The sequence below is a fragment of the Heterocephalus glaber genome, unplaced genomic scaffold (assembly GCF_053883595.1).
Source record: "Heterocephalus glaber isolate CG9 unplaced genomic scaffold, H.glaber_assembly_v1.0 deba00001460, whole genome shotgun sequence".
Lineage (NCBI taxonomy): Eukaryota > Metazoa > Chordata > Mammalia > Rodentia > Bathyergidae > Heterocephalus > Heterocephalus glaber.
In genome coordinates, this window is record NW_028258307.1 from 3,837,300 (window position 1) to 3,857,772 (window position 20,473).

Sequence of the window (20,473 nt, forward strand, 5' to 3'; positions counted from 1 at the left end):
GAATTAGGATGACCATCAAAGACTGGGATGTTTGGTTATCACCAATCTCTACCGAAGATGATGGGTCTTATAGAATGTCGGTGGGTCACTGCAAACACAGCCCAGCGACTCCAATTACAGATGCCTTTCCTCATGTTGCCCCCATAGCTGCCACTGCCCATTATTCATCTTCTCAGTGGCAGTGACAAATTCCAAGCCCAGAGGTCCCAATTATTCACCTGCTGGCCTGTTAACTGCGCTGATGCTCAGGTTACATGAATCCCTCCCAGGAGGTTGCCACTTGGCTTTTCTAAACCAGTGCTAATTCTGTGGTATGAATGAGGAAAAAAATTTAAAAATATCCACTCTAAACTCAAGACCTGTTTGTACCATGAGGACTGTACCCGCTCATATTTTTTTCATTTCTTTGTTAATTTACTTTATTTTCTACCCACTCCATTCCTTTGTATGCATTGTGTTTTGGATGAACTTTGTGATTTTTCCCATAGAAAATAGAATTTCAAGATGATGTTGTGTCAGGATCAGAGTAAGAATGGACGTTTCCAGAATGACTGGTGAGGCTTAGGGCTATGACCTCGGTAGGGGTTAGGATGAGCACTGATGTTTGTTTAAGGAATGGCTTCATTATGCTTGTGTTCTGTCTTCTAAGATTTTGTAGTTTTCTGTTTGGCATCCATTTCTCATGGGCCAAACTAATGGCCAAAGCTACTTACATCTCCTGTGAAATCCAGCTTTTAGAGGTTCAAAAATCAAGGTCCCAAATAAGGACTTTGGGCCATGCATGTCCTTTGTCCTTTCTGCCTCCTGATTCTCCTGGTGCTTCTGTGTGGCCCCTGCATGCTCTCCTTTGCCTCCTGTTCTAGGAATCTATGAGTCTAAACTCCTACCTTGCTGACAGTCATTCCCATGTCTGTCTTTCCTAACCATACTTCATTTAAACAAATCTTGGGTATAAATTTTAAAGCAATAAGATAGAAGCATTTTTCCCAATGTGTGATTACATAAGTCTGAGTGTGCATTCATGTTAAGAGACAGAGTACGGGATTTGAGGGCTTCCCAGCACTTATACTACTTTCAGATATTTCCGGGGTATCCACCCTTCTTTTGCACAGAAGCGCAAAGCTCTGGATCCCTCCTCCCTCAGCCTTCCTTGTGTCTAGTTCCTGGTTAATCATCTAAGTCTGTCCTGACCTTTGAATAGGGAGCTAGTGATGAAAGAATGAGGGACAGAGGAGAATTAATTGTGGCAATAGTAGCAGCAGCAGCAGCAGCAGCAGCAGCAGCAGCAGGAGTGGCTGGTTTCCAGGGACAGTAGTGGAGGAGGACCAGTGACGCTGCAGGGTTTTATGTCCAGCTGTGCAGCAGCAGGGCCCACTATGCTGGCCGTGGGGCTGAGCTGGGCTGGAGTGGGGCTGATGCTGCCTGTGCCCATCTGCCTGCCAAGCGGGTCCTCCAACTGCCTGCCTGCTGCTGTGAGCCACCCACCGCCCTTCAGCAAAGCTGGCTCTGCTGGACTGATCTCTAGGCTTCAACTCCTTGTAACCAAGAATCCCTATTCGTATGATCTACGATGCTCTGTTTTCTTCTCTTTCCTTCCTCCCTTCCTCCCTTCCGCCTTTCCTCTCTTCTTTCCTTCCATTCATTTTCCAGTATCCAGAAGAAGAATGTATGCATCTAACTTTGTGTGTCTGTATGTAAATATGGTGTGGTAATAATGCTTGTTCGTCCTGGATAGCGGGAGTTTGAGAGTTTTATGATCTTTTTGTACAGTTACTTGTTGCTTGTGTGATGAGAATCAAAAATGATGAGTATCAGGGCCAGGGATTTAGCTCAGTGGTTTTGCTGCCTGCTGTTCAAGCACAAGGACCCGAGTTCGATCCCTGGTACCAAAAAAAAAAAGATGAGTACCAAACAAATTGTTTTGGGTGCCGTGTTGAGTCATGAGGCAATTGACACCAACAAGTTCTAGCTTTGGCACTGATCACCAAAGTGCTAGGACAAGATTTTCGTGTCACAAGGCATCAAGTATCAAATCCAATGGGTTTCAAATTCAATGAGTTTCAAAGCAGCTGAGGACCAAGTTATGACTATATTCTGTGTCTTTCAATTTCCCAGGGAAGATACTAGCGATCATGCACATGTGTGAGTGTAATGTGTGCACCTATGCGTGCACGCACGAGCTGTGTACAGCTCCACTGAAGCACTTGCCGGTCTTTGTATTGACCCACTCCTCCCAACAAGTCTGTGAAGAAGGAACACTCATTCCCATCCTCCCTTCACCTGGGAGGAGCCCGGGTACAGAAGCGTTAGAGACCTGTCCAAGATCACAGAGCCGTGATCACCCTGGCCGTCCATGTCCAGGGCCTTAGCTTTGAACAGTCAGGGAGCCGAGTTACAAAGTAGCTTGATGGGAAGGCAGAACCCAAGGAGGGAATTGGGCTGGGAAGGAAGCTTATTCAGGGGCTGAAGGGAAGGAAAAGTAGGAAGGGAGGGAGAGGTGGCCATATGAGAGCACCTGTGTGTTTAATAGGCGGGGGCTGTCAAGACCACGGGCTCCACAGTCCAGGATGCTAGGTGTGGTGCCGGACAGAAAGGGCCAGGACACCCACGTGTGGGCTTGGAGGACATTACCCTCACCTCTCTAGGTGACAAAGGCAAGGTCACCTTCACCAAAGCTGGGGCTGGGGGTGGCAGTCAGGCAAGCAGCCGAGCAAAGTGGCAGCAAGCGTGACCTGTGGCCCTGCAGATGGCTGGGTGCAGGAGAGGGGTTCCCCAGGGGAGAAGCTCAGAGGGAGGTGTTGCTGGTGGCCCATGGCTCTGTCCCTGCTCTCATTTTACCGAAAACTCTACTGCTCTGTGACACAGTGCCAAGCCCTGGGTGAGCTCACTGGGGGTGAACTCAGGACCCAGGTAGTGACCGCAGAGCCCATGGTCCTGGTCCTTCAGAACAGAGGGAGGCATTGCAAGACTGGATAGAGGAGAGGCAGCGCTTCGTCTGTCCCTGCTGGACACAGGCTGAATAGCTGCAGGCTCCTCCTCCTCCCTCCAGTGTGTGTGTGTGTGTGTGTGTGTGTGTGTGCGCACGCGCGTGTGTCTGTGCAGAGAGAGAGGGAGGGCAGCCTCTATGCTCACTCCGCTGTGGTCCCTCCTGGGACCGGGAGTGCGTTTCGCCTGCAGTTGCTGCCCTTGTGCCGGTTTCTCCAGACCACCCTCCTCCTGGCACCTGCGTGACACCTCTCTGCCTCACACAGCGGGCAGCCCCAAGAAACCGGGGACCCTCTGTAGAACTTGTCCAGGAAGCCCATCTGCCTCTACTGTAAGGAGCTCTCATCCCAGCGGGATGCTCCTGACTCCTCAGGCTGCAGTGTCTGCTTGACCAAGCTCCATTCTGCACCTGCAGCTCCATGTCATAGGGGACTTTTGCTGGCTGCCCTGAATCTCTCAACCAGACTGGTTCTCTGTGTCCCTTGAGTGTTGTCCTGTGTTCTTCTGTGACCACAGACAGGTAAGCAAGGTGCTCCCAGGCTTATGCTGGGGGCTCGTCTATGTGGGAGATTGCAGGTGTGGGTTCAGAGGACACTAGCAGTTGTGGGCACTTAAGAGGGGGTCATGTCAGAATGCCAAAAGCTGCCTGCTCCACAGAGAAGCTTCCTGCTTGTCCCTGCTGGGCTGTTCCAAGCCCATCGATAGTGAAATGCCGCTGAGCTGCTATGAGTGTTTCGGTCTCTGAAGTAGTGGCTTTCTGGTGCTGAATCTGTGTCTGTGCTTTAATTACTACTGTTTTTTCCTTTGCTTATTTATTTCTTCATTCAGTAAATCCTCAAATGCCTAAATGAAGACTAGCAGACAGCAACAGTATTTATTCATGTGGAAGGTTCCAAATCTTCCTTGCTGGGTTGCTGGAGGCTGGAACTGGTGGAGAGAATTCCCACATCAGCCAGTGTGAGATTCCACATGACCTTCAGAGTTCCATCCAACCTTGAGAGGTTAAGTTATGATCAGGTCATCGGGCAGAGCATCTGTGAAAGCCAGAAGAGCACTCTATTCCTGAAGCATCTCTGGCGAGTAGTGTTTAGAAGAAGAATCAGTGCCATTTCCTTGAATCAAGGGCTTTCTTTTAGGGTATGGTGGTGACGTTTGTGTGAGAGCTGGTCTCCTGTGCTTGGGGTGTTGGGTTTGCTTTCTGGATGGCAGAGGGGCTGGGTGGGAACTGGGCCGGCTTTCAGGAGAAGGCGGTGCTTGGGAAAAGAGTCAAAGGTGGGCCAGTGGGTGAGGAGTTGAAAAGCAGCTGTATGGAAGGTGGACAGGGAAAGCACCCTGATACCCTGAGTTCCATGCAGCCACACCCCAGGTGGGTGAGAGAGGGCAGGTGGGGTCAGATCTGGGTGCTGGTGAGCATCAACCTCTTGGGGACGTTGATTCTGAGCACTTCATACCTGCCATAGCTTTTGCGTGGGCTCCTGTGCGCACCCCGTTTACTCAGATTTTACACACAGGAACATCCCTCCACTCTCACACTCCCTAAAACTGCCCTTCCAGCCACACAGGGCATCAGAGCCCAGAGCTCTTTCTCTTTAAATGCTTTTGTAATTAGAGGTGGAAGGTTACTCTAATTACTGTCAACTACCTGGGACAATCTATCCTTTGGTTTCCAGGTGACAAATTAATGAAATTACCATAGTGAGCTAATTGCAAAGGATGCAAATGTGGGGGCGTCTTGTAGAAGTGTTCCTCTGGAGGCAACTGCATCTCATTTGCACGTTCTTCCAGAGTCCAGAACATCTCTTGCTGGATGTTTAGATGATGCAACTTCAATGTGCCTGGATTCCTATTCTCACTAATAGAGAAAGACATCTTATATTTTACTGCACTTAATTAAAAGCTGAAATAGATCCTGATGGTGGAATTTACAGTCGTGATACCGGATGGAAGGGGCAGGTAGTGCACTGCAAACTTCTAGAACCTGGGCTCCAGGAGAGCTGCCTTTGGGGTGGGCACCTGTCCTCTCTCACTGATCATCTGCCACGGACCTCGGGCCTGATAGTGGCTTGGCATTGGCAGTCGTGGGTTGGGGACTTGTTGGACATAGGCCAGTGCAGATAGTTTCTCATACATTTTCCTTTCTTATACATTTGCCACTGGCCAGCCCTCCATCTCATTACAGTTGAGAAGCTGAGGACTTGAGCCTGAATCCCAGTTTCAGCACTTTCAAACTCCGGGGACTTGGAGAAATCGATCCACTTCTCTGAGATCTGCTTTTTACATTTACGGATAAGAGGTGATCACCTCTCCTCTCCACACCTTCCTGGGATGAGGCGAGCCCAAATGATGGCAGAAATGTAGAAAAGCCTCGAAACCCCACAAGGGCACAACCACGAGGTCGTGCACAGACTCCTGAGAGTCAGCATCCATGGCGTCCCTGGGATCCTCTTTTCTGGACAAGCCCTGTTTTCTAAGTTCAGATGCAAGGAAAGCAGAGACCCTTCATGGCTGTGTGATGATGGATATAAGCACTTGGTTTTATAGCTTCTCTTCAATTTTACCAGCCAACAAGACTTCTAGATGGTAGTGGTAGCGGAGGTGACATCCACAGGTAACGTAGGAGGGGCTGAGGACACTTAAGTTTCTCCAGGGTAGAGAGGATGCAAGAGAGAAAAGGAACTGGAAAGTGGTTCTGGATTTTCAGGGGTCTGAACAAGGACAAAGAACAGAGGCAAAACCGCCCTCTCTGCCGTTTCTCCGGTGTGATGACGAAACTTAGCTCCTGGTGACAGCACCAGGATCTGTCAGCTCAGCTCAGCTCAGGCCTCTCTCGGATGCTCACTGAGAGGCTGACTCAGTGCTCTGGGGGGTTGTCCAAAGCCTGGAAGGACGGCCTCCCTGGTGGCCTCCTTGGACACCTTTGAAAGCAGGGAGACCAAATGAATACAATCAAGCTTCACAGCAGTGAGTGGATATGCGAAAGCAACTCCAGCATTCTTCTCCCGGTTCTCTTCCATGTGTTCCCCTCAGGACCGAGGAGTTTAGTTCTCTGACTGTGTCACTCCGCACAACACTGTTGGCCCCAGTAAAGGATGAGATGGCGGAAAGATCAATGAGTAAAGAACAAACAAGTGGATGATGAAAGCAAATGTTTTTCTTGGTCTTGCTCTCTAAATTCAGGGCAAGTCTTCATCTCTCTCCATGAGCTTTCTTGGGGTCCTCTTCCTCCCCAGGAACCTTTCACAGGAAGCTCTACAGCCTGGAATCTGCCCCATGAGCTGGGGCTGAGCTTGGGGCTGAAACCAGCCCCGACCTTAGTCCCAACTTTGGTGCCACCTAAGGGGCTCGGGTGCCTCAGCCCAAACCTAAGCCCAGGTGCACACAGCTGACTTCCCTCCTTCCACATTGGTAAAATTCACAGACCACAACTTACTACTGTAGCCACTGTGCAGCTCGGTGGCAGGACACATGGTTATGCAACTGCTATGCTTTAGAGCAGAGATGGCAAACCTTTTAGAGCTTTCAGTGATAACAAATAGCCGCTGTGGCACGCATACCATAGGTTTGCTACCACTGCTAGATCTAGAACGCCCCCCCCCCAAGTCTCCTGTGTTCAGAGGTAGGGCTTTTGGAAGGTGACTGGATCATGGGGTGCTGTAGTCACGAGTGGATTAATCCTGTGCTCTTAGGGGGTGGGGCCTGGCTGGAAGAGGAGGCCACAGAAGGGTGTCTCTTCCTCCCTGTCTCCTCCATTCTTTCTCTCTGCTTCCTGGTTACCATGATGTGAGCAGCTTTCCTCCACCCACAGCCTTCTACCATGTTGGTTCAGACTGGGAGCCAGCTGATTCTGGATTGAATCCTCCAAAACAATGTGGGTCAAAATAAATCTCCCCTCCTTTAAGCTGTGGGTTTTGGGTATTGTGCCCAGCGATGGAAAAGTGACTAATAAAGCAACCATCAGCACTGTTCATCTCCAGCCCCTCTTCCTTGTCCCACAGTGCAGCTCTGCACATTAAACTCTGGCTCCTTTCTCCCACTCCCGGCCCCTGGCAACCTCCACTCAGCTCTCTGATTCAGCAGATTTGATTACCCCAGGGGCCTCGCGTAAGCATTTGTCCTTTGTGTAGGGCTTATTTGGCTTAGCATAGTGTCCTCAAGGTTCGTTTACGTTGTAGCGTGCGCTAGAATTTCCTTCCTTTTAAAGGCTGAATGATCTTCCACTGTGCCTAGACCACATTTTGCTGTTGAGAGACTCAGGCTGTCCCCATGCCACAGAGTTGGCCTTGATTACTTGCACTCCACTCAGCTGGAGTCTAAGTCAAATGAATTTTGGGTGAGCCCCGAACCCCATGAGATTGGGGGGGCGTATTCAGGAATCACTGCATGCGTAAAAATACTTCATTATACTAAGTAACTAATGCATGCTTGTGGGAGGAAATTGGGAAAATGTAGAAAAGCGTCAAGAAGAGGTAAAAATTGCCTGTAACCCATGCCCCAGAGAAAACAGGTGACCTATATGCACAATGGGAAGGAAAGACGCAGAGAAAGGAGCGAGATGGCAATCACAGCTCTCGGGGAGAAAGTTGACCACGCTGCTTCCTTTGCAGAGGAGCAGCTTGGAAGAAGCCCCTTGAGGGCCAGAGACCCCAGACCCACAGGGACCACAGAAGCTGCTGCGGCTGGGCTGGGTGGGCACTCACAGGTTTGCAGGGGACATCAGTTCACACACAGGTAAGGCTGGGAGAGCTCCAGGAGGGCTATGTGGGCAGCAGCAGCCCCGAGGGGCTGAGCCCTGGGCGGCTCCCCCTGCCCGTCCCTCTGTCTTACCCCATGGGTGCTGTTCTGAGAGAGCTCAAGAGCGGACCTCCTGGGAATCACTGGCTTTCTCCACCAGCCAGGTGAGACGTTTGGGGGCCAGGCAGGAACCAGGCACCTCTCAGACAGCTGGGACAAAGTGGGGAAACCTGGGCGGGGTGAGGTGTGTGTGGGGCCGGGGTAAGGGCGACTGGTGGCTGGGGCGATATTCTCCCAGGGGAACCAGGGTGAATGGCTCAGGTCGGGCCCTTTGCACACCGCCCTCCCCTGGTGGCACAAAGTGCCATTGTGCGCTTACAGCCACAGCAGCAGGGCCGTATCCCTGGGCGGCCCCTGTGGAGCGCAGCAGCCTGCGTGGGGAGGTGCGGTTCTGCGTCTGTGCGCTGTGCTGTCCCAGGACCTAAGCAGCGCAGGGTGACCACGTCCCAGCGGGCAGAGCGGCTTGGCCAGGGCTCAGAGCCACACCGCAGACCCCAGGCCAGTACTGTCCCAGAGTGCAGAGCAGAGGGATGTGCCGGGGCTGGGGGGCTGGGGTCACCCAGAGGTGGGACAGAGTGGAAGGATGAGGATGACCAGAAGGGCTTCGTGACTCCATTAACAATGATTTCGATTCTTTCATCCGTGCCATAGTTTAGTGGGGTTTTTTTTCCCCTACTGGGAATCCAGGGCCCCCACTGGCCTGTATCCTCAGCCCTTGGTGTATTTTTCTTAATTTTTGAGACAGTGTCTTGCAAAGTCACTGAGTTGCCCAGGGTGGGCTTGAATTTGTAATCCTCCTGCCTCAGCCTCCGTAAGTGCTAGGATACTCAAACTGGCTTACATTTTATTTTATTTTTAAATTTTTATTTTTTTATTTTTTGGGGTACTGGGGATCGAACTCGGGTCCTTGCGCTTGCAAGGCAAGTGGTGGAACCACTGAGCTAAATCCCTGGCCCCTGGCTTATGGTTTAAAAGCACTCTTTTACCTAAATTCTTTTTTTTTAGAAGTTGTACTTAAAATATGCATACAATTTACCATAGTGGCATCTAATTAGTGCATTCAGAGCATTGTGCAGTCATCACCATTATCAAGTTCCAGAGCATTCTCAGCATCCCAAAAGGAAACCCTGGACCTGTGGACCATACAGAGAGTCAGGGTTCTACCTCTGGGCCAGGTATGCAAAGTGCACCTGAGCAGAAGGCAGCTGCATTCTGTTCTTCCAAGAAAGAGGGTCTGTCTTTTCTTTCTTTCCTTCTCTCTCTCTTTCTTTCTTTTTGGGGTCTTTGTAGCCCAGGCTGGTTTTGAACTTTCAACAATCTTCCTGCCTCAGCCTCCCAAGTGCTAGGATTACAGGCGTGAGCCACCATGCCTAGCTAAAGTTTTTCTTTTCTTTCTTTTTTTTTTTCTTTCTTTCTTTCTTTCTTTCTTTCTTTCTAAAAAAAGCTACTTTGAATGTGTAAACTTTCACAATTTTTGTTTTGAGACAGAGTTTCACTATGTAGTTCAGGCTGCCCTTAAATTCACTATGTAGCCCAGGCTGGCCTCAAACTCATGGCAATCCTCCTGCTTCAGCCTCCCAAGTGCTGGGATTATAGGCCTGCACCACCGCATCCAGCAAAATGTGTAAACTTTTAAAAGTAGTGCTTAATGTTATTTTAAAGACACATTTTAAATCACATAGTAGATAAAATAATAAAACTGCTGCTCCCTCCAACTCTCCCTGCTGGAGACATTGGAAAAGTTCATCCACTCTTGATGTCAGAGTCTCCCTCATGACCAGGATCCTTCCTGCATCAGCTTGCTGGGTTCTCCCTGCCCTCACCCCACGTCAGCCCTCTGAGGAGGGTGGGTACCTCTGCCTCACCTGAAAGGTCTTTCTCTTTAAAACAACAGCTTTGGGAAATACAATTCACACCATAAAATTTACTCTGTAGGAAATGTACAATTTGGAACCCAGGCTTGGTGGTACACACCTATAACCCTAGTCCTCTAGGAGGCCGAGGCAGGAAGTTCACAAGTTTGAGCCCAACCTGGGCAACTTGGTGAGACCTTGTGTCAGAGTAAACAGTAAAAAAATGGGGGAAGAGGGCTGGGCTGGGGATGCTGATGTACCTCAGTGCAGAGGCCCTGGTTTCAATCCCCAGAGCCCCCAAAAGTGCAATTTGGTGCATTTGGACATATTTACAGGAGCATGAGAGCATCACTGCTACATCATTCCAGAACCTTCCCACTACCCTAAGAGGAGACCCAGAAATCATGAAGCAGACACTCCCCATTCCTCCTCCCTATAGATTTGCCTATGCTGAGCACCCTGCACAAACAGGCCCATGATAAGTGGCTTTTTGCAGCTGGCTTCTTTCACTTTGCAAAACATCTCCAAGGTGCATCCATGTGGTAGCACACGCTGGCCCTGTATCCCTTCCGCTGGCTGAAGCACGTTCTGTTGTGTGGAAAGCTGCCTGTGTTCATCTGCCCATCAGCTGGCAGGCGTTTGGGTTCTTTGCACCTCTGGCTGTTGTGAGTCATACCCATATCCTTCTCTGATTGCCCGTGCAGGCAGCACGACTATTCCCATCGTGCAGATGAGGCACTAAGCCCGAGCCAAGAGGACGTCGCAGCCTCCCCTTTCTAGCAGCCCTCCCACGCCAGCACCCCAAGACCCCGCCGGAAGGGTCAGGGTTCATCCACAAGCCCAGGCCTCCCCTGCTTCTGATGTCCGGGGAAGACCATGGGGCCCTCCTGCCCTGCACTCCTGTCCTCCACCAAGTGTGGCCTATGGTGGCTCCTTCTGCTGCCAGCAGGTGAGTGTGTGTCATCACCAGGATGCTGTCACACCTGTGCGCCCCCAGGCTGTGTCGAGGATGCTCCCTCAGGCCACTCATCACAATCATCAAGGCCTGGGGGTCCTGAGGTCATCAGCCAGGTGATGGGTTCCTAGGGAGAAGGCGGAGGGCTGGCACTGCTCTGGTGATAGCAGCTGTGTCACCTTGAATGTCCCAAGCTTCAACTTCTTCATCTGCAAAGCACGAATAGTTCTGCGGGCCTCCCAGGGCTATTCTGGGGACCGAGGACAGCTGACTAGCACCTGGGCTCTGGGGGCGCTCGGGACACCCACATGGCCACTGTTGTCACTGCGATGCCCGCTGTCCCAGATGGCCTGCTGCTATCTGGATTCTGGAGCTGGAGTTCCCCACCTGCTCAGGCAGCAGAGCCCTGGAGTGGCCATGCTGGGTGCCGAACCCAGTAACAAACTCTCTGGCACGCAAATGCACTGGCTGCCTAGCTGACAGGAAGGGGCAAGTGCTTGGGCGGGGAGTGGGGGAGAGAAACTTGAGTCCATGGGCTAAGTGCCAGAGGGCTCCCTGGCTGGCTCTGGCGCTTCACCTCCTACGCGGACGGGAGCGCCCCCTGCCGGCCCTGCTCACCGCGGCGGGTGAGGCCTCCTTCTTGGGGCTCACTCGGGAGGACCAGGCGCCTCCCCCGGGTCGGGTCCCTGTATCTGCTGGGCTCCCGCGCTCCAGACTGAATCGCATCTCTAAGTCCGAGCCTCCCCCGCCCCTGCTGCAGGTCGGTCCCTGCTTCCTGTCCAGTCTCACAGAGGCGCTGACATTCAGTGAGTGCTGATGGCAGCCACCTGATAGACATCCCCGAGGGATGCGCCTCGGGCTGGGCTCATCCCCATTTGTCAGATGAGCAAACAGAGGCTCAGTGACTTGGGAGGCTTTGTCCTGAGGGGAGGTGACCAGGAAGCCACACACCCGCTTCCCCAGCCTCTCTCCTCTTCTCTCCTCACCCCTCAGCGCTGGCGCAGCGAGGCCCGCACACCCAGGCTGAGGATCGCCTCTTCAAACACCTCTTTGGGGGCTACAACCGCTGGGCGCGGCCGGTGCCCAACACCTCGGACGTGGTGATCGTGCGCTTCGGGCTGTCCATCGCCCAGCTCATCGACGTGGTGCGCCTGTCCTCCCATGCTGTGGCCCCTGCAGCCCGCCGGCCCATCTGGCCCCTTCCCAGGGTCCTCCCAGCCCACCTCAGTCACAAGGGGCCCCTCAGTCCTCTCCTGCGCTCCCTCGCCTCCCCTGGCCTCCCAGGACGCTGGTGGCCTGAGAGCAGGTGGCCCTGTCGGAAGAGGTGGCCCTCCCTGGTGGCCTCTGTCTTCTGGGTTGGTTGGGCTCTCTGACTGCTCTTCCTCTCTCTCTGCTGCTGGCAGGATGAGAAGAACCAGATGATGACCACCAACGTCTGGCTAAAGCAGGTGAGGGCTACTCCGAAGGAGGGGACAGGCATCCACTGACCACAGCCCCTGAGGGACCCTCTGTCAACCAGGGGCCAAGGAGAAGCCGGATGCAGAATTTGCAGTTCTCGAACAGTGGCCGCTTAGGGAGTCCTGAGCTCACGGTCCCGTCACCAACGCCCCAGGAGAGGGTTCATTCTGCCCATCTGACAGCTAAGGAGGGTGAAAGGCACAGTGCAGCTGGGGTGAAAAGAGGGGTCCCCGATGTGCTCTACTGAGAGACAGAACCCTGAGCGAGCGGAGGCTTGGGTCTGTGCTGCCTCACAGAGGCCCCAAAGTTTAGTGGCTTAGAGCGTGACCAGCTTACCATGCTGCAGGGCTTTATGACCAGGAGTTCGGATGGCTTCCTCTCCTTCCTTTGATCACAGCGAGGGTACTTGGCATCTGGCTGGTGGCCGAGTCTGTTCTGGAGAGTCTAAGGCGGCTTCCCTCATGTGTACACCCCTTCACAGGGGTGTGTATAGGGAGAGTACAGAAGGCTCTAGAAGATTATGGAAGGCTGGCTCAGGCTAGGCTCCTCCCTGTCAGGCACTCTCAGGCCCATTCTCTGGGGTCTTTCTGCCAGGGGAAGTGGATTCTCATCTGGTGCCTCTGTGCTCCCAGAGTGATGGTCCAAGAGGCAGGAAGCAGAAGCTGCTAGTCTCGTGCCTGGACCCTGGCCTAGCACTGCTCCTGCTGTATTCCATTGATCCACAGGATTCAGCTGGATCGAGGGGAGGGGTATAGGTCCTGCATCTTAGTGGAGGAGAAGCCAAAGAATGTGTGACCCTCTTTGATGTGCCGGGCCTAGGACAGCTCAGGAACAGCCCTTTGCTAGAGCCTTCCCTACCCCTGGCTCTGTCCGTCCACTCCCAGGGGACCAAGGTGGTGGGAGAAGGTGAGGAACAGGTTGGCCCTGCCCACAGCCCCTCCTCCTGCCCATTGGCACCCGGGCCCCCCTGTGGCAGAGGTGACTACACAGAAAGCTGGGGAACCGGAATGTTGTCCTGTTCGTCTGCCCGCCTCACCAGCCCTGCGTGGTGCTCGGCTGTGTGCCAGGGACTTGGATCTGAATCAAGCTAGGAGGCTCGCAGAAGCCTCTGACACCGTTCACCCCGAGCTCCCCTTTCAGATGTGCCAGCTGGGGGCTTGGAAAGCTTTGCAGCCATGCAATGTTGGGGGAGCAGGCCTGGAGCCTAGGGTGCCCCCATTGTCCCCTTGGCCTGGTCACTTGGGTCGGGATGGGATGGCAAGGAAAGGGCACTGCAAGGGGAGCCAGGCCGTCCAGGGCCAGCTCTGACAGCTCCTGATGCTGGGTTAGCTGCATAGCTTCTGAGAGCCTTGCTTTCCTCCCCTGTAAAATGGGGATGGTACAATCTACTCGCACGGGCCCGGAAACAGGGGTTCAACCTGAAAAGCTGACAGATGGACTGGGGAGAGGATAAGAACCCAACTTGTGGGGAGGAGGACAGACTTGCTCGGACCCGTGTGGTGGAAGTGGGGGTGGAGCCCAGAGCACCCCTCCCTGCAGGGCCCCCGAGGGGACGCCTCTGGAGCAGTCTGGAGGCCACAGGTGAGCGCCCTGTCTCATCTGTGGGCCTCTGCTCCTCCGTGCCCTCATCTGTGAAACGGGAAACACTTGTGCCTGCTCACCAGTCCCTGCCCAGCTTTCCTGGGAGGCTCTTCCCAGATGCAGGCCGCAGAAATCACTGTAAAATGTGATGCCCTGGAAACGACTGACTTCACTGCAGATGCAGGAAGTGCCCACCGGGGAGCTGAGGACCAGGGAGCCAGGGTGCGGGCTACTAAAGTCCGGCCTCACCGGGGAGTTAGCAGGGTAGCAGACACCGACGCTGGACACCCACTCGGAGCCCTGTCCAGGCACCGCAGCCCTCTGCCCTGTGGGGGCCCTGGCCCCTGCCCTGGCAGTGCGGTGATGAGAGCCCCTGGCCCCACAGGAGTGGAACGACTACAAGCTGCGCTGGAACCCGGCCGATTTCAGCAATGTCACCTCCCTCCGGGTCCCTTCGGAGATGATCTGGATCCCTGACATTGTCCTCTACAACAAGTAGGAAGCTGCGGGAGTCCTAGGGGACCTGAGGCAGGGGATTGGGAGAGGGGTCCCTGCATCCCTTTGACCTACTTAGCTTATTCCTTTAATTTCATTCACTTTGCTCTTTCACTCCTGTACCCCCACAATGTTTATTGAACAGCTACTGTGTATCGGTCTCTGGCACTGCTCACGGGACAGACTGGCCGGTTCTAAGTATTCCTTTGAGAAACACAGTGCCTGCTCTGTACAGATGCCTGTGGCTGGTGTTGTGAAGGATGGCACTGTTGGAAAGTGTCAGTGGCATCCCAGGGCAGTGCCTTTAAAGGGAATGAACTCACTTGTTGTGATCTGTGTTCCGTCGTCATTCATAGCTGCCTCATAGGCAGGACAGGAAGGACCAGCCTGATTGTAGCAATCAGAGGCTCCAGAAGACAGAAGGTGGGGTCCCCACCGCCATGCTGTGCTCAGGAGCTGGTGCCCAAGATCCTGCGCCTCTGGCAGAGGTCAGCAGCAGTCCTGGCATTGATCTGACTCAGAGTTTTAGGCTGGCCAGTAAGACTCTGGCCAGTGTTACTGAATTATCACAAGAAAGTCTTCTGAAGACTAGGACAGAAATCCAGTCCAAACTCTCACAGACATCTAGCGTCCCCTCCAGCAGCTAGCTCCAAGTCAATGAAGTTATTTCTTCTCCAAAATGAGGGCCTCTTGCCATCTAGTGGTGATTACGTGAAATGACCAAAATGCCTTCTAGGGTACCAGGGATTGAATCCAGGGCCTTCAAAGTGAGCGACATCCCTAGCTCCTTTTTATTTTGAGACAGAGTCTCCCAAAGCCCCTAAGTTTTCCTGGCTGGGCTTGTACCTGTGATCCTCCTGCCTCAGCCTCCCAGAAAGCTGGGATTAGAGATATGCACCATCATGCCTGGCTCAATTTAAACTTTTGACTGATGTCAATTTAAACTCAATTTAAGCTTTTTCAAAACTCCCATCTTCAGCTTGCTGTATCTCTACCCTGAAACTACTGAAGGAGAAAAAACTCTCTCTATTCCTGTGTATTCTGATTCCTAATAATCACTGCAAAATATAAAATGAATAAAAACAGGCAACGAAACTACAAATAGCTCATGATCTCAAATATGTAAAACTGTTATGAAAATGATCTACATGACAGTCAAACATGAAGTGTGATCAAAATATACAGTGGATGAGGGCTGGGGATTTAGCTCAGTGTTTCTGCTGCCTGCCTCGAAACCACAAGGTCCCAAGTTCGATCCCTGGTACCAAAGGAACAAAACAAACAAAAAAATATACAGTGGATGTTTAAAACTTTCTTAAAAAGTTAATTCAGTAAAAGACACATTGGCATGAATATCCCTCAAAATATTCTCTTTCACTTCAAACACACTCATTCCATTGTTCTAGTCACTTTCTGAAGCAGTCCTGGAAGTCCTCTTTCTGAATGTCTTCAGAGGTGTGGTCAAAAGTGCAGTGAATTGGGCCGGGGATTTAGCTCACTGGTTCTGCCACTTGCCTTGCAAGCACAAGGTCTGCAGTTCAATCCCCAGGAAAAAAAAAATGTGCAGTGAATGAGAGGCAGGCTCATAAAAACATTCCAGGATGTCCTCATCCATTTTATCCACTGAATATGCCAACTCTGGCTCTTCCCCAAAGTCAAAATGACCATGAAAGATAAATATTTTGAATCAACTCAGGACATCGAGGCAGCGTGACACTGCAACTAAAGACACTCACGAAATAGCTCTTCCCGAACTGCTTCAGAAAGTGGCAAGAATAACAAGGTAAGTGGGTTTGAAGTAAAGGACAGTATTTTGAGGGGAATTAGTGGCAGTATGTCCTTTACTGTGATAATTTTTAAATTTAAATCCGCCTTATTTTTCAATCATGCCACCTACGTATGATACACAAACCATGACATGTTAATAGTGGTTATTTGAAAAATTCTGTGTGCATCCCACTATTCTTCAAACTTCCTACCTTTGCAATGAAAACAATGACATGTGAAAAGACACTGGGGTATGTCTGTCTGCTGGGAGAGTCGCAGCCTTGTGTGGGAGGCTCGCTTGGCTGTGTTTGGGGGCTGCCCTCTCTGGCTCTCTGGCCTGGCAGCCTGCAGGGGACCCCAGCTGTCTCCTCTCCCCAGTGCAGACGGGGAGTTCGCAGTGACCCACATGACCAAGGCCCGCCTCTTCTCCACGGGCGACGTGCACTGGGTGCCCCCGGCCATCTACAAGAGCTCCTGCAGCATCGACGTCACCTTCTTCCCCTTCGACCAGCAGAACTGCAAGATGAAGTTCGGCTCCTGGACTTACGACAAGGCCAAGATCGACCTGGAGCAGATGGAGCAGACGGTGGACCTGAAGGGTTACTGGGAGAGCGGCGAGTGGGCCATCGTGGCGGCCACGGGCACCTACAACAGCAAGAAGTACGACTGCTGCGCCGAGATCTACCCCGACGTCACCTACGCCTTCGTCATCCGGCGCCTGCCGCTCTTCTACACCATCAACCTCATCATCCCCTGCCTGCTCATCTCCTGCCTCACCGTGCTGGTCTTCTACCTGCCCTCCGACTGCGGCGAGAAGATCACGCTGTGCATCTCAGTGCTGCTGTCGCTCACCGTCTTCCTGCTGCTCATCACCGAGATCATCCCGTCCACCTCGCTGGTCATCCCGCTCATCGGCGAGTACCTGCTCTTCACCATGATCTTCGTCACCCTGTCCATCGTCATCACGGTCTTCGTGCTCAACGTGCACCACCGCTCGACGCGCACCCACACCATGGCCCGCTGGGTGCGCCTGGTCCTGCTGGGCTGCGTGCCCCGGTGGCTGCTCATGAATCGGCCCCTCGGGCCACCCTCGGGGCTCCCCGAGCCCCCGGGGCCGAAGCTCAGCCCCTCTTATCACTGGCTGGAGATGGACGTGGATGCCCAGGAGCGAGAGGAGGAGCAGGAGGAGGAGCAGGAGGAGGAGGAGGGATGGGTGTGTGCAGGCCGCACAGCGCCCTCCGCAGGTGCCTTCTATGGCCGCAGCCGCCCGCACCCAGGGGCCTGGGGGCCCAAGGCGGAGGCCTCACTGTCCCTTCACATGCAGAAGGCCCTGGAAGGCGTGCACTACATTGCTGAGCACCTGCGGGCGGAGGATGCAGACTCCTCGGTTTGTGTGGGCTGGGCGAGGGCCCCTTCCCGGGCGGCTCTGCAGGCTTAGCAGGGGACATCTTTTCTCAGGGCGTTAGTCTGGGGCAACCCAGTTCCGTCCCTCGAGGACTGGTCCTCTGGAGTCTGGAGCCAGTCGTGAGAGGGAACATCTAGCTGGCAGCTCTTGGGACACTTGTTCGAAGGTGGCAGAATAGCATGAGATCAAGAATGCCCCCTCCCGCTCAAGCCTGTGATCCCAGCACTCTAGGTGGCTGAGGCAGGGGACTGCAAGTTCAGTTTCCATGTGAGGAACTTAGCAGGACCCTGGATCAAAATTAAGAGGGCCAAGGATGTAGCTGAGTCCGAAGGTCCTTGGTACTCTGCGTGTGCACACAAAAGAACATCCCCTACCCCCGGCTAACGAGGCGGTGAGCCAGAACAGCCTTTTCTCACGCTGCCTGCTGTGGGGCGGGCTGGGGAGGTGCCAGGACAGACCCAGAGGGACCAAGTGTGTCAGCGGGGCACCCTTGCCTTCCTCCTTCGAGCTGGAGGGTCGCCCGGCTCCCTGTCAGGGACTGGGAATTTTGTGAACTTCACTATTTCGCTGCACACCCTGCAGACTCCTGGCTGTGTGAGGGTGGTCTCCCCGCCCCGCCCCTGCCGAGTGTACCCAGTGTTCAGGACCAGAGTTCATCTTAGCAACTGGTGGGAGGAGGGAGGGCTGCAGGTAGTTGATGAGTGGCCTCGTGCAGTAGATAAGAACATGAATCTTTCATTTGTGAGCAGCCAGGCATCCAGACACCCGGCGCTGCCTGTGAGCACAAGCTCCACAAAGCCCCCTGCCCAGTCCCTGGCTCGCCTTGGGTCACAGCGACTGCACCTGCCTCCTCCTCCGCACCTCCTGCAGGTGGCTGTGGAAGGTAGCATGGGCAGCGAAGCCTGCAGCACCTCAACTGCGGGAGTGCGGCTTGGAAATCGCTGTTCCCAGAGTCCATGCCCCTAGGTGGCACTAGGATGTCCTTGTGTGTCTATAGCTTCCTTTACCCAGAACCTGACAGTACACATAGCTCTGGGCCCTGTGGAGGGTGGGATAGGATAGGACCGATCCTCGGGAGGGTTGGAGAGCCTGAGCTAACCCTGCCCCCTCCTCTGTACATGGGCTGACCTTGGCTGCCCAGGTCTCTGTGTCCATTGCTGCCACCCCTGTGGTCTTCTTGATGGGGACTGATGCTCCCCCTTCCCTGGGCCTCTGTCACCGGGAGCCCCTTTGTGCCTGCAGGTGAAGGAAGACTGGAAGTACGTGGCCATGGTCATCGACAGGATATTCCTCTGGCTGTTCATCATTGTTTGCTTCCTGGGAACCGTCGGGCTCTTTCTTCCTCCATTCCTACCGGGGATGATCTGACTTCACGTCCCTCATGTTGGCGCTGAGGTGCACCTGCCAACCATCTCCTGCCACCTCTGACTGCGGCTGCCCCCAGGGTACCCTTTGGGGTCAAGGCCATCTGCCTGAGGCTGTCCCTCAATTTGCTCTTTGGCATCCCTAGAGGTCACAGCTTCCCAGCACAGTTCCTGACATCCCTGTGCCCTGTGCTGCGTCCTGCTGGTTGCAGAGCCCTGCTTCGGAGGCTGTGGAGCTGGAAAAGGTGAAGGTGTTTGCTCTGTAGCACCCCGGGATGCTGTGGTGACAACATGAGGGAGAAAAAGATGCTCCTGGAGGAGCAATGTGGACCCTAAGTGACAGTCACGCAGGGAGGTGGAGGGTGGCACTAGGACCACGAGACAGCGCAGCCCCGGGAGGACAGAGGGGGAAGAGGAGGAGGCCTGGGGTGCAGAAAGGAGTCCAGCATGTTGGGGAGGAAGGGAGGGGGAGGTGGCCGCCTGCAGGTAGCGGGCCCTGCCCCCGCCTGAAGGCCTCTGAGCCCTGTTCCCCTCTGCATTATCATCTGTCTGCCCCTTTCTTGCTGCAAAGTGGCCCCAGCTGGCTGAGCTGAGCCACTGCCTGACGGGCGCCCTTGCACTGCACCATGCTGTGGACAAATGGAAAGGCCGCCCACCGCCCACCCCGAGTCGTTCTCAGCCCAACTCACCCTCGCAGCTTGAGGGGCGCATGGTGGTGCACACCTGTAATCCCAGCGCTCTGGGAGGCTGAAGCAGCAGGATCAAAAGTTCCAGCCCAGCCCGGGCAATTTAGCAACAGCATGTCCCAAACTAAATACAATTTAAAGAGTGGGTATGTAGTCAGTTTTCCCTGGGCTCAATCCCCAGTACCACAAAAAACAAAGCATCCTCCCCATTTGTTGGGCAGCCTCTCCGTCCTTCCTCAGAGCCTGGTCCCTGATGATCTGCTTTACTTCAAGCTCTCAGCCTAAACTCCTCCAGCACCTAGCACAGCGCCAGATTGTGGGGTCAGCCTCTGGACGCGTGTGTGGTCTGAGAAGTGGGGCAGCAGGCTGAGGCCTCAGAAGGTTCCCTCCCAGCCCACCTTCCTGGGTCCCACGGGCCTGCAGTCTGTACGTCTCGCTCCTGTGCCATGGCAGAGAATGTTCCACATTCTGGGGTGCTGGCGAGGGGGGTTGGGAGCCCCAACCTCAGCTGCTAACAGAGGTGGGCAGTGGGTTCTCCAGACAGTATGAGACCCCAGGCAGGAAGCGGAGCGGGGGAGCTTTCCACTTCCGTGCAATCTGGGGATCCCCTCCTGAACCCCCACGTGCCTGTCCCTGGCAGGCCCAGGGAAAACTGTCTACCCGAGACCCTGGCTAGGCCCCTCCTCAGTTCTCTCTGCCTTTCTGGCCTGGATGCCTCCTCACTCCTGTGAATGCAGGCCCTGTCCCTGCTGTCTCTCTGTGTGGTCCAGCCCTCCAGGTGTGATCTGGTCCAGCGATGCTTGCCATGTTCTTCCTGTTTCCTGCCCACCTTGCATGTGAGTAAAAGTATTCAATAAAGCCGAGTCTGCTGGTCAGTCAAAGGTGCCACCCCTCCTTACCGGCTACACTTCAATGTCATCAGCATCACCCAGGGCCCTCCAGAGCCTGGAGAGGAATGTCACGCGGAGGAGACTGCCCTGCATCCATCCTGAAAAGCCACCCCTGTTGGCTCAGGTGACCCTGCTGCCCATATGGGGCAAAGGGCTGGAGTGCACGTGACCCCCACCATGTGTTGCCGCACAGCTTCCTGGCCAAGGCCCAGTCAATGGTCTTGATCTGCACCCAAGATGAAC

The 20,473-nt window shown here is 53.9% G+C and overlaps 1 protein-coding gene across 6 annotated transcripts; it reads left to right on the forward strand.

Moving 5' to 3' along the window:
* The first annotated feature begins 1,296 nt into the window (after positions 1-1,296).
* Chrna2 (cholinergic receptor nicotinic alpha 2 subunit) lies at positions 1,297-20,456 on the forward strand. 6 transcript variants are annotated; one of them, XM_013073417.3, is made up of 8 exons: positions 1,297-3,505; positions 7,590-7,713; positions 10,334-10,578; positions 11,578-11,729; positions 11,988-12,032; positions 14,009-14,118; positions 16,269-17,272; positions 18,533-20,456. In XM_013073417.3, exons 3-7 carry the CDS (start codon positions 10,506-10,508, stop codon positions 17,239-17,241), a joined length of 1,353 nt encoding a protein of 450 aa, XP_012928871.1. In that variant the 5' UTR covers positions 1,297-3,505; positions 7,590-7,713; positions 10,334-10,505; the 3' UTR covers positions 17,242-17,272; positions 18,533-20,456. The 6 variants fall into 6 exon arrangements, with proteins under 6 accessions (XP_012928871.1, XP_021116976.1, XP_012928868.1 ...); XM_021261317.2 differs by having other exon boundaries at positions 1,299-3,505; positions 16,264-17,272; XM_013073414.3 differs by lacking the exon at positions 7,590-7,713 and having other exon boundaries at positions 1,299-3,505; positions 16,264-17,272.
* The last annotated feature ends 17 nt before the right edge of the window (positions 20,457-20,473 follow it).